We start from the raw sequence: 12,373 nt of genomic DNA on the forward strand, positions 1-12,373 counted from the left end.
ATATCAAGAAAGGTTCACTATGTTTACCGCTAAGCTTCTTCTTGATGAAAACCACGTTATCAATTATTCGGACTCGAGGAAGTTCCTGGTAATAGCGGTATGAGATCTCTCCGTGTCAACTAGGGCTTGCTGAGCGAGCCTCGAGGTTCTCGTTGGTGGCTTTGTGAAGAAAAGAAGATTTTTGAATGATCGTTGCTCTTATGGTAGGTGCCTAGGCGTAGAAATGTCGCACCTGTTTGTGAGCACCAATGATGTATCTGGATGATAGAACAGGGAGCTTCACAAGTTGCGAAGGGGAGGTAGAGAGAACAGGCATCAAGGCGGTGGAAGGCAGGAGCTTGATATAGCAGTGAATCACAATGACGGCCAGTTCCTGCCTACGGAGGTAAACAGTTTGCTTGGTGGACAGTTGCATTAGTAGGTACCTACTAAAGTAGGAAGCCTTTCCATTCACTTGCACTGTTTTCGGGTACTTGCTTTTTTGCTCGTCTATTGTTTATGAAAAACAGAGCTCAACCGACCTATCTCTGTGGATATATGACTGGGCAAACAATTGATTTGCTTAGATGTGCTGAGCGACACAATGTAGCTTGTAATGGCATTCGTCATAACCCACTCGCGTCCTACTAGACTGCTTTGCAAGATAATTTGACATGTCCAGGTATATATCAACAAACAAACTCAGTTGATTGGACTTGTCAGGACGAGTGTTGCTGTTGTTAATACCAATCCCCGATGGACATTATGAAACCTGATAAATAAATCGATAGTTTTCATATCTGTGTAATTTGCTACCTGTACCTATGAAATACAACTTTCAACCAGGATTTAGAGCGTCTTGGAACGACTCAAGGCAAGCTGAATAGACACTTCCGAATGCTATTCAAGAACCACGGTTCTGGTTACACTTTGATAGCAGCGGTGTTACTACTTACTATAGGTAATTAATCACAAATAAGGAACTCGTTTTTGGAAGCGTTTGAGAAAGAAAAAGAATTAATCTTCTGTTACAAAGAATGGCTAGTTGAATTCTTCAAAAATCATGTAAAAAGTTGTAAAAGGGGTATAACTTAGTACTAACGTTACCTGTTAGAAAGGGGTCAATACTCTAACCTCGTAGATATCAACTCGCACGTCCCCCGGTACGTGCATACGCCCTGGCAACCACTTTTATTCTTTACTTTCCAAAGTACGTCGCGTTTCCCACGACGCGTGCATCACTGCAACAGCATCTGTTTTCAACGACGACTAGATAATGGCGCGCGCCGCTTCAGCAGAAAAGGCGAAACGCCAGTTACCTCAAAACTCCCACGATCTATCCGACGACGAACTCGCAAGCGATGAACCGACCTGGGAATGGGTCTATAACTCTACCCCAACGACCGAACGGAACGATGAGCCTCAGAGTGACCGAAAACGAAGAAAAGTGGTTGGTGATAGAATAGTTGGAGCCAGAATTGGTCAATTCGAATGTCGGATCGGAGATGCTCTTATGCTCAAGGCCGATGGATCTAATGAAGCATGGGTCGCTCTGGTTTGCGATTTTATTGAAGATGACGGAGAGGGCGAGAAGGCAGTCAACTTCATGTGGTTCTCAAGCGAAAGGGAGATTCGAAACAAGGAAAAGAAACGAACCGACTTCTATCCAGTAAGACAAAAGCTTTGCAAGACTGTTGGGCTCAACTTAACCACATCTCTAGAACGAACTCTACCTCTCCCCATCGTGGGACATCAACCCCTTAGCGTCCGTCAATGGCAAAGCCAAAATCATGTCTCATGATGCCTTCCTTTCCAAATACCCCCAAGGCCGAATTCCTAAAAACCACCCAGACTATGGCAAGGTCTTTGTCTGCCGAAGAGGCTGCAACACTCGTACTGCAACCTATACGGAAGAATTTATATGGGAAGAAATATACAGCGGCGAGGGTGACCTCTTTGCTTTGATGGATAAAATCAAGGTCGAGACGAAAGCTAAACGAGTTCGTCGTAAAATTCGAAGTCCATCTCCTGCCGATGATACCTATCTTCCTCCCCAGGTCCCACAGACTCCGACCAAGACCGGGCGGGGCTCCGTAGCAGCGACGCCGACTTCTCGAAGAAGTACAGCGACACCAGGCTCCCGTATCAAGAGGTAAGCTGGATTCCAGGTATTTTGGTTCGAATTGCTAACAGCGTACGATAGGAGCGCAAGCAAGAGACTTGAGTTTACACCATTGGCAACACGCAAATTGTCGCCAAGTCAAGTTGAATCTTCTCCATTTCAAATAGCACGATCTCGTCTACATGTATCCTCAGTCCCGACAAGCCTTCCGTGCCGAGAAGGTGAATTTTCCCTGGTCTACTCTCATCTTGAGGCTGCTATCTCAGATGGCACTGGGAACTGTATTTACATTTCGGGCACGCCTGGAACCGGGAAAACAGCAACAGTCCGCGAGGTTGTCTCCAGACTAGAGGAGTCTGTGGGCTCTGATGAGCTCGACGACTTTATTTTCGTCGAGATCAATGGTATGAAGATCACGGATCCTCATCAATCATATACTCTTCTCTGGGAGGCCCTCAAGGGGGAACGAGCCAGTCCAGCTCAAGCTCTTGATCTCTTGGAGAGAGAGTTCAGTAACCCTAGTCCTCGTCGTATACCCTGCGTAGTGCTCATGGATGAGCTTGACCAGCTGGTTACGAAGAACCAGGCTGTCATGTACAACTTCTTCAACTGGCCTACTCTACGACACAGTCGTCTTATTGTCCTAGCAGTCGCCAACACCATGGATCTTCCGGAACGTACGCTGAGCAACAAAATCAGTAGTCGTTTGGGTACGTTTCTAAAATCAACACATGGCGATGCAGTACTGACTCACATACATAGGTCTCACACGTATCACTTTCCCTGGATACAATCACGAGCAGCTCATGAGAATCATTCAGTCACGATTAGAAGGAGTTCCTGGGAATATCGTAGACCCAGATGCCATTCAATTTGCTAGCCGAAAGGTAGCCGCAGTCAGTGGCGACGCTCGAAGAGCCCTTGATATTTGTCGGCGGGCCGTCGAGCTTGCCGAGGCGGACGCCCCTATTGATCCCTCCACTCCAAGCAAACGAGATCCCCAAACACAGTCAAAGGGTTCAGGCCGCGTCACCATTGCAACAATCAAGAAAGCCATTAATGAGGCCACGACTAATCCTATCCAACAACACCTTCGCAGTCTTCCACTAATGTCCAAACTCGTCATGGCAGCTCTTTTGTTGCGCATTCGAAGAACAGGACTAGCCGAGACAACATTTGGCGAGACCCTCGATGAGATACACCGGGCAAGTCTTCGACCTCCCCCAGCGCTCCCTGGCGTTGCGGCAGTCCTCAATAGCGGTCTGAAGGGCACAATGACGAGTGGACAGCGCCCAATGGTCCGGCCTGGACACATTCACACTGCGGCCCTCGAGTTAGTAGCAGCGGGTTTAATTAACCTCGAAGCTCAGCGTGCCGAGCGATCGAGTAAGCTCCGCCTTTCCATTGCAGACGATGAAGTAAAATTGGCCCTCCGTGATGACGGGGACTTAAAAGCCTTGGGTATCGGTGTATAAACAACTGTAATATAGAGCCAGCAGAGCGGCGTCTCGGGACAATATGTCATTAATTCAGAAATGCCACTCCATGCGCCTTAAAATTTCCTCCGGGCCAGAGTTGGCTTCCATTCGAGAGGATGCGACTCTTCTGTCGCTGTCTCATCCTGCTTCCAGACTTTAACTGTAGATATATTAGCAAACGAACAGAAAATATTCGAGATGGGTGACACATACTTGTTTTGTCAGCTTCACCGCAAATCAGACGTAGTCCGGAGCGGTCAAACGTTGAACTCATAATGCCTGCCTCGGCGTCTAAAGAACCAGGTTGGGCTGTGGTATCAAGAGACTGGAATCTATGTCCAGTCTTCCAGTCCCAGAAGCTCATAGATCCATTATCTCCTATTCAAGGTTAGCTCATGAGTCGCAGTTCCTGAATTGCAGCACTAACCTCCTGTGAAAAAGACATTCTGCTCATTGACGCTCATGGTGTTAATGATGGAATTGTGGCCCTCAAAATTTTGCATGAAGGCTCCTTCGGGGCACTTCCATTGCTTCACACTTCCGGTACTGCCACTGGCAAATGTAAACTCTGAGGGATGGGTAGCCAGGGCTCGGACACCCTTCTTGTGGTGGGTGAGCACGCCCATGGTCTTTCCGGCCGCAAGATCCCAAAGTCGTACTGTTGAGTCCAGTGATCCGGTAATAACTTGAGGGTCCGCCTCTTGACAAACAAGATCGGAGACAGTCTGAGTGTGGCCTGATAGAACATGGATGTTGCTCCTGGTTCGCATATCCCAAACACGAGCAACACCATCTCGACCGCCAGTGACAAGAACATCAAGTGTAGGATGCAGAGCCAGTGTGTAAACACCACTCAGATGACCGTGATAGTGGCGAATAACCTTGTTTGTCTCGAGATCCCAACATTTGACCATCTTATCTTCACCGCAAGAGAAGAGATAGGGGTGACGGGGAGACACAGCAAGGCCACGTACTGTGCTGATGTGTCCAGTAAGTGTCAATTTCAACGAGCCGCTTGCCAAATCCCAAATCTTGATAGTTCGGTCGCCAGCACCACTAGCGAACCACTTATTTCCAGGCTCAACGGCCAGACTGCGTACCCAACCCAAATGTCCTGATATGACTCTCATCAGTTTCCATGGCGCGTGCCATTCGGGCTTTTGCTGCATCGTGTTCTGGGTTCCCCGTGTCGTAAGGGACATGTTCTGTGGTGTGCCTTCGTTCCTAGCTGCGGATGCAGACGCCTTGCCTGAACCGGGCGCGCCCTCGAGGAGCTTCATGGCTGGCCGAACCAGCGCTCCAGCTTTAGTCTTCTTTCCAGGTTGTTTAGTCGGGAGCTTCGCAGTGATTGAGGGCGGTAAAGTCTCGACATCGGCGTATTCGTTGCGAAAGCGACGTTTCATGATGGGATCTTCAGACGCGTCGTATAGTTTCTGTCGCTTCGTGCTGGTTGCTTGAGCGTGCGAGTATAGTGTTCTTGAAACAGTGGCATTTTGCGTGGCGAGAGCGCCAAGCTGCAGCGCATCTTGCAGTACTTCTGGCGTTTCCATTGCGTATGTGCGGTGGTTTTTGCGACCGAGGGAGAAAGGGAATGGTCGTTGGAAAAAGTTGTTGCTAAGTCTAGAGATGCCAAAAGTTGCGACTGGAGCGTGTAAATGCTGGATTGCTGTGTGTGGCGCAGCAATATGAGCGCCACAGCTTGTGGCCGGCAGCTTCAGCTCTGTACTCTTGCTCTTACAGCGACTGCCTGGGCCTGTGGTGTACGTAAGGTATTGTGTATACTACACCTACCCTACGAACAAAGTTTCTTTCGAAGAATCTAGGTAAGATTTCCATCACAATCACATACCTTTCACTGCTACATTCTTAATCTTTTGGCTACTAGAACATCAAAATGGAAAAAGAAGACAAATTCCCTCTCCATACAGCTGCTCGTGAGGGGCGAGGTGAGCTGCTACGGGGCTAGGATTGATCACCATTTACTAACAAGCACAGTGCCTGTAGCTGAAGGACTACTCAAGGTCAGTGTTCAAGGGTTCCAGATCAAGACATTGTATTCATTTAATCGGTAGTCGGATCATAAACTATCGCAACGCAAGGATGATGATGGTCGATATCCTATTCACTGGGCAGCATCGTCCAATAACCTTGAAATCGTCCAGTTGCTAGCCAACCAACGCAGTTTCGATGCTGACGTTCAGGTAAGCTGTAAACTGCGACACACTCGTCGCACAGCAGAAAGCAGAGTTGACATACGACAGGACGGAAGTGGATGGTCTCCTCTTATGATTTCAGCCAGTGTCCCCGAAAGTGAAGCTGTTCTAAAGCTCATCATCTCTAAAGATGCCGATGTGAATCTCAAGAGTAAGAACCCGATATGTGCTTCGTATTTGATATTGTAACTAATTGTACCTTGCAGATTTTACTGGCCAGGTAAAGCTCCCACCCAAGCCTTCTAGTCTAAACCATTATGCCAAAGGTCTAATGCATGTTGAATCGTACAGACCGCCCTTCATTTCGTTGCCTCCAAGAAGAACCTCGACATTGCCCGCATTCTCATTGACAGCGGTGCATCTACTCGAGTTCGCGATCGCAGAGGCCAGTATCCTATCCATCGTGCAGCCGCTGTTGGCTCTGTGCCAATGGTGAACATCCTTCTTAAAAACAGAAGCCCGCTGAATCCTACCGACAACGAGGGTTACACTCCTCTTCATCATGCCATTGCAGAAGGCCATGGTAGGTGGAAACTTCCACTGTCATCCATAACATAAAGCAACTGCTCACCAGTCCCCCAGGAGACACAGCAGTCGCCCTTCTCAAAGAAGGCGCAGACTTCACTCTCAAGAACAGCGCAGAAGAATTGGCCATGGATCTAGCTCCAGACAAAGAAGTAAGTAAAAGACAAGTATTCTGGGCTTTCCCTTCCGACAGCATATCAAACTTATCGTCTAACCTTTCGTCAAAAGGTGCGCCGATATATCTTGCAAGGTGCTGAGCGTGAGGGTATCGAGATGTCAGGGTAACCAGGAATTAGTGTTAGAATGAAGAACAAGACAGGCACTGAAACCAGCGCGAGTTGAGATTGCGTGCCGAAGCAAGAATAAAAAAAATAAAATGAAATGAAACAAAGGAGTCCACCTTTTTCTTATTTCGTCACTGTCCGCTCTACCAGTTCGCGATACATATCCTTGACGTCCTGAACATCGGCCTTCAGCTCCTCTACAAGCTCACTCTTCTCACCCAACATTTCTAAAGTAGTTTGGTATCGAGAATTGATGTTCTCCACCTCCGTTTCTAATTCCGTGACTCGTGCTGTGGCACCCTTCTGGGCTTCCAACTCAGTCATGAGGTTCACAATGTCAGATCGCGCCTCGTCTCGCTGGCTGCACACACGAGCCATCTCTTCCTTGGAAGCTACCTTCTCGGCCTCGAGTCGTCGAATCGCCGCACTCATTCTCTCGACAAGCTGTACCGAAGGACCAGCACCAACCGTTGAAACTGAAATCATGTCCTGCGCCATATTCCGAGGAGAAGAGGGGTCACCGTCCTCGAGATCGTCGCGATCTGGCGGTGGTGACGCCGCGCGAGGTGACTCGCTAGGTGGCTCAAAGGGCGAGAAAGGAGGTGGAGGCGGCATCATGGGCCCAGTTGTGGACAAGGCACTTGGTCGAGGAGGCTGACTGGACATTCTTCGGCCAAAGAAGAAGCCTTCGCCCGCACTATCAGTTTGGCTCCCAGGAGTAGGTACCCGACGCGGCTGTCTGCCTGGCACAGGGAGACCAATAAGGTCTGAGCTGAACGTCCTGGCCACGGAAAGCAACGGAGAGTCGGGTCTGCTTTGAGACTTTGGTGTACTTATCGCAACCTCGTCTGCCCACTGTCTTCGCTCAGCCTCAGCAGACACCTCTCTACTAGCAGCTCGCTGGTGCTTCTCGAGATCGCTGCGGGCCTGTTCAAGTGCTGTTTCGGCACTCACGTGCTGGGTTCTGAGGGTAGCGAGTTCCTCACGGCATGCCTCAAGCTCCTGTCGAGCGGTTGCAAGAGCTGGGCTGACATCTTGCAGTTCATCTTCAAGACGTTTGCAGCGGCTAGCCTACGAGTTGTTAGAACCATCAACCTTCACTTTGAGCTTAACTTCCAACTTACCGAGTCGCGGGCCTTCTTGCGCATTTCCGACTCTCGCCGTTGCGCCTCGTCTCTCTCCTTTTCAAGATTGGCCGCCTTTGTTAGTAATGATGTTTCAATGCCTTGCCAGTTCTCACTAGCCGAAGCATACTGTGACTGAAGGGTTTCAATATGTCGTATCAACTTGATGTCACCTCCGGATCCTGCAGAAGCCTCCTCCGCGGCTACTCGCATGGCCTCTAGCTTGCTCTCAGCCGCTCGGAGTTCTAGCTTCAATTCTTCCTCAACGTTGCGACCGCGCTCTACTGCCCGGTCCAACTTCTCTTGCCACTCAATTTCAGTGAGGCACAGCTTCTCGACCAATGCTTCCTTTTCTGAACGTAACGTAGCGATGCTACCTTCGAGTTCCTTCTGCCGTTTCTTTTCAGCATCTAGCGCCTTGTTTAGGGCCTCAGTATGAGCAGCCTGTGCTTGTTCGGCCTTTGTTTTGGATTCCCGTTCCAAGCGTCGATAGGCTTCCTCTCCGGCCGTCTTGTCCCTTTTAAGTGCATCGATCTGTTTCTGAAGTGCGGCACTAGCCTTCCGAACCTCCTCATTCCTCTTTTCTTGCTCTTCCTTGCTGTTAATTCGGCTACGTAGAGCTTCTGTTTCAACCAAGGCTTTCTCCCTGTCCTTTTTGAGCTCATTTGCCTGCTTCTCGTTTTCGGTGATTTGCAGCCGCAGCTTACGGACGGTTGTTCGGAATTTCTGTTCCGAGGCAGAAAGCTTCTGTCCTTCCTCCATTAAAAGGGCAATTTTTTCGTCCTTTTCCGCCAACTTGCGCTCCGCGCTCCCCGCAGCAGCCGAGTTTGCAGCTTGCTTAGCTATGTCCGCAGCATTCTTGGAAAGGTATTGTAGCTTAGCCTGTAAGGAGTCGATTTGCTCAATATATTCTTGGATCTCGTCTGAGCGGTTCTTGTCGGCCTGGCAGGAATCTTGTTCTGATCGAGGTGGCTCCTCGGACGTAGTCGTGGCTTGTGTCGTCTCCGTAGCCTTAGGAACATCAGGTTCATAGCCTAGAGACTGCGGTTGCCCTTCAGTCTTGTCTGTTGCTTGCTGCGCTGGAGCAGCTTGAGATTCTGTGTCGGATTGTGGTTCTATTATAATTGGTGTGGTAAATTCTTGCTTAGTATTTTGCCCGCTTTGATTTGTATCCTGAGTATCTTGAGAGCTTCTTGGTTGTGATTCTGCAAAAGTAGAAGATGGTTCGACGACAGGTGCAGGCTCAGCGACTGGGCTCTCGTGTTCAGTAGGCTTCGGCTCTGGCGTATCTGTGCTTTGTCTCGACACGACAGGCTCAGTGCTGGCAGGCCGTTCCTTGTCTACGGAGCCACGGGCAGTATCAATGGAGCTACGTGGGGAAGATTGTGAAGTTCGCGATGCGATTGCTTTGGCCAGCCTGGCTTGTAGTCGGTCATTGGCTCGATTCGGCTTTGGAACTACAGCTAGAGTTTTTGCTCGAGTTAGCATGCGACGACCGCTATGGTACTCGAAACAAGATTTCAAAGTGTATCGACGCACCAGGGGTTGTAGGCTTGGGACTCGGTGATGGGGCAGGCGGCGCGGCCTTCATTCCCTGCTGCTGTTCATATTGCTGTGATGCCTGCGCGGCCTGTTGTTCTTCGTCGAGCAAGTTATCGAGACGGTTTTCAACACCTTCAAAGGCTGAAGAGAGGAAGGCGCCCCAGCGCGACCCTTTGCCAGGCGCAGTCATGATGAGAATGGCCAAGTCGTTGGACTACAGCTTGTCGTTCGTCAACCGACTGCGTTGCTGATCGTCACCTCATCGATTGGTCGATCGCGTATATGTTTAGGCGGAGCAAGCGCAAGTATTTGGAGGCGATTGCGGTGGTCGGGCTGTATGTAGTTGTAACTGCAACTGAGCGTAGATGTTCACAGGGAAGTGTTGGTTCAAGGTTGAGGTGTCGTCAGCAAAAGAGTGGCATGTACTGGGTACCTAGGCAGTTAGTGGGTGGTAAGTGGAGTGAGTAAAACAGACAGATGACAAGGGAGGATGCCATTATAATTTGAATGAGACAAACACATACCGACCGACTGGTAGGTACTGTACAGCGTGGTACCTGCGTTGCAGCACGCTCGGGCTATGTAATAAAAAGCAGTGTCGAGTGAAAGACCCAGAATAATGCCACGAATTATCGTTGGTATCTCCAAACCTGCCCGTGTAAGTCGACAACGTTAGTACATGTACATATATGCCAATGGGAAACTGGATGGGTTTCGAAACTTAACATCAGCCTTGTTACATTATACCTATGTTAGACTACCTTATCTCTACAGCGATGTTATGCTCTCACGTTTTGGATAGAATATAATATCATCGAAAAATGTTGCAACGCAATTGTACCATCTCTTCACTCTAGATAAACAAACTATTTCTCATAATTCCTATTCTGATTCTTGGGTATACATGTCGTACAACAGCCCTTCTGGGCCACCAGATACAAATAGATGGATAACAAAACCGAATACAAAAACCAAATACATATACCAACAGCTACCCCATACATCCAATACAATATCCAACGTTGGGACATCGTCGATACTCCATTCCCATGTGCCACTAGTAAAGCCGCAAAACCCAAACACCGACCATGTTGGTGTCATATTTCGTATATAACGTGGTTGTGATACTGAAACAAAGAGAAAATTAAATAGATAGAAACACGCTCGCTCGAAATGACTCTCATGCAATGTTCGTTCTTTCACCCGTCGTCCATCATCTATCATCTCTTGATCTTCTTCCACCAGCTCGTACGAGGAGCTGGTGCCGTATCCACGGGGTTTGACGCTCGACGGGTTTGGTATCGTTCATCGCTACCTTCAGATCGCCTGTCGCGATGACGACCACCTCGCTCTCGCTCTTCACGCCTTGCTCGTCGCTTTCGCCTTTCTTCAGCCTCATCTGGCGTCTCGTCGGAATACTTGGATCGGTGTTGAGCTCGTCGAGCTTCACGTCGTGCCATCTCATCGTCCTCATCTTGTTCTCCATTGGCATCGGCAGCTTGGGGGAGCTCTGGCGGGGGCGGTGCGTCAACGTGCTCTTGAACCCACGAAGAGGTTCCGAGATGTGGCCAAGCTGGCTGCTGCATCTCCTCATGCCGTCGTGGCCTTCGTTGATGACCTTCAACTTCATCAGTAGGTCGAGCGGCTCTTTTGGCTTCTCGACGACGACGACGCTCATGCTCGTCTTCGGATGGATCAGCCGGTCGAGGTCGTCGACGCTCGCGTCTTGCGGCTCGGCGGGCTTCTTGCTCTTCTTGCTCCGCGGCAGCTGCAGCCTCTTGTTCTCTACGCAAACGCCTACGCTCTGATCTTTGGGCTTCCTTCGCTTCTTGTGCTCGCTGCAGTTCTTCCTCTGCTTGCTGCTCCTCTTGAGCTCGTCTTTCCTCTTCGCCACGTTGTCGAGCGGCACGGCGCTCGGACCTGCGTGCATCGTGATCCTGTCTTTGAGTATCCGCTCCCTTATCACGTTGTCGACGTCGCTCTCGGCGTGCTTCGTCCTTAGCCCTACGCGCTTCTTCTTCAGGATCGGCTCGTTTGGCTTTGCGTGCAGCCCGTCTTGCTTCTCGGTCGGCATCGACGACTACTGCATCACCATCCATTCTCGCAGTGCGCAAGGCTTCATCGTCAGTTGTCGCATACGTACTGCGGCGTCGGAGAGGGTCAGGACGTTCGTTCTTGGGTGTTCTCAGACCACTGAAGAGGCCAGCAAAGCCCTTCTTTGAACCTCGTGGCAGAGCAGGGTCAGTGGGAACGTCAGCTTCTACCATAACAGGTTCCTCGTCTCGAGATCTCCTATCTCGGCGGCGACGATCTCGCAGACCAGGCGTAATTATGTCATCTGCCATGGCCATGTCTTCGTCTTCGCGAGATCTTGTCTTATGAGACCGGCGGCGCTCGCGCTTATCATTTGCAAGGTCGGGGTCGACCATGATGACATCGTCGTCTTCGCGCGATCGAGTCTTGTGCGAGTGACGGCGCTCATACCTCTCTGGCGCAGGGGCAGCGCCGGACATCATAGCATCTTCATCCTCACGAGATCGTGGTTTACGAGATTTGCGGCGACTGCCTGGGTCTTCCTGTACAAGCATTTCTTCAGGAGGTGGCGAAACAACCCCACGAACTGCTTCAGAATGACGGCGCTTGCTGCTGACACCATCCCTCTTCTCGCGAGTTGAAGTCGAACGTGAAAGAGGTGTTTTGCCGAATGGAGCAACCGTCCTGGAAGTCTTCTCGGCTTTGTCGGATGATGACCCCTTTGATGATGTCTTTTCCTCCCGCCTTCTGTGCCTGCTTGGCTTCTCCTGGTAGTATTCATCTGGTTCTTCGCGCGTAGTCGCTCCCCATTTACCCCAGACCGCCTCTTCGCGGGCAAGTTTTGGTCTTCGAGATTGCTTTGGCTCAGGTGGAGGCGTCAATGGAGGATCTGGAACTGGTGGTGGCGGAGGAGCATCGCGTCGGGATCTGCTCTTTCTGCTCCTTCTGTCCTTCTTTGGCGACAAGTCAATGACTTCGACAATCTCATCGTCCACAGGCTCTTCAGCCTTCACTTCTTCAGGAGCTTCTTCGGGAACAGCCTCAGCCTGTGATAGACCAGACTCGTCAGCAA

General features: G+C 50.1%; 5 protein-coding genes across 5 annotated transcripts; 2 read left to right on the forward strand and 3 right to left on the reverse strand.

Moving 5' to 3' along the window:
- Positions 1–1,255: 1,255 nt before the first annotated feature.
- Positions 1,256–3,576, forward strand: FGSG_01336 (uncharacterized protein; the record flags this gene model as incomplete). The annotated part of the gene is made up of 4 exons (XM_011318821.1): positions 1,256–1,648; positions 1,701–2,131; positions 2,183–2,811; positions 2,864–3,576. The coding sequence occupies 4 exons, from the start codon at positions 1,256–1,258 to the stop codon at positions 3,574–3,576; spliced, it is 2,166 nt and encodes a 721-aa protein (XP_011317123.1).
- A 77-nt stretch (positions 3,577–3,653) lies between these two features.
- FGSG_01337 (pre-mRNA-splicing factor prp46) lies at positions 3,654–5,129 on the reverse strand (the record flags this gene model as incomplete). Its single annotated transcript, XM_011318822.1, has 3 exons — positions 3,654–3,739; positions 3,793–3,957; positions 4,007–5,129. 3 exons carry the CDS (start codon positions 5,127–5,129, stop codon positions 3,654–3,656), a joined length of 1,374 nt encoding a protein of 457 aa, XP_011317124.1.
- A 256-nt stretch (positions 5,130–5,385) lies between these two features.
- On the forward strand, positions 5,386–6,678 carry FGSG_01338 (uncharacterized protein). The gene is made up of 9 exons (XM_011318823.1): positions 5,386–5,402; positions 5,465–5,525; positions 5,575–5,600; positions 5,652–5,780; positions 5,841–5,943; positions 5,999–6,012; positions 6,084–6,315; positions 6,375–6,469; positions 6,546–6,678. Exons 2-9 carry the CDS (start codon positions 5,474–5,476, stop codon positions 6,600–6,602), a joined length of 708 nt encoding a protein of 235 aa, XP_011317125.1. The 5' UTR covers positions 5,386–5,402; positions 5,465–5,473; the 3' UTR covers positions 6,603–6,678.
- A 46-nt stretch (positions 6,679–6,724) lies between these two features.
- FGSG_01339 (uncharacterized protein) lies at positions 6,725–9,457 on the reverse strand (the record flags this gene model as incomplete). Its single annotated transcript, XM_011318824.1, has 3 exons — positions 6,725–7,672; positions 7,726–9,188; positions 9,265–9,457. The coding sequence occupies 3 exons, from the start codon at positions 9,455–9,457 to the stop codon at positions 6,725–6,727; spliced, it is 2,604 nt and encodes an 867-aa protein (XP_011317126.1).
- A 1,023-nt stretch (positions 9,458–10,480) lies between these two features.
- FGSG_11932 (uncharacterized protein) lies at positions 10,481–11,855 on the reverse strand (the record flags this gene model as incomplete). Its single annotated transcript, XM_011318825.1, has 2 exons — positions 10,481–11,271; positions 11,411–11,855. The coding sequence occupies 2 exons, from the start codon at positions 11,853–11,855 to the stop codon at positions 10,481–10,483; spliced, it is 1,236 nt and encodes a 411-aa protein (XP_011317127.1).
- Between the last annotated feature and the right edge of the window lie 518 nt (positions 11,856–12,373).

The sequence above is a fragment of the Fusarium graminearum genome, chromosome 1 (assembly GCF_000240135.3).
Source record: "Fusarium graminearum PH-1 chromosome 1, whole genome shotgun sequence".
In the NCBI taxonomy this organism is placed as follows: domain Eukaryota; kingdom Fungi; phylum Ascomycota; class Sordariomycetes; order Hypocreales; family Nectriaceae; genus Fusarium; species Fusarium graminearum.

Bases quoted from the DNA above. Each gene is read 5' to 3' on its own strand.
- FGSG_01338 (XM_011318823.1), top strand. From the start codon at position 5,474: ATGGAAAAAGAAGACAAATTCCCTCTCCATACAGCTGCTCGTGAGGGG. The intron at 5,526-5,574 runs GTGAGCTGCTAC...TAACAAGCACAG, and splicing joins AGCTGCTCGTGAGGGGCGAG to TGCCTGTAGCTGAAGGACTA. The intron at 6,470-6,545 runs GTAAGTAAAAGA...TTTCGTCAAAAG, and splicing joins ATCTAGCTCCAGACAAAGAA to GTGCGCCGATATATCTTGCA.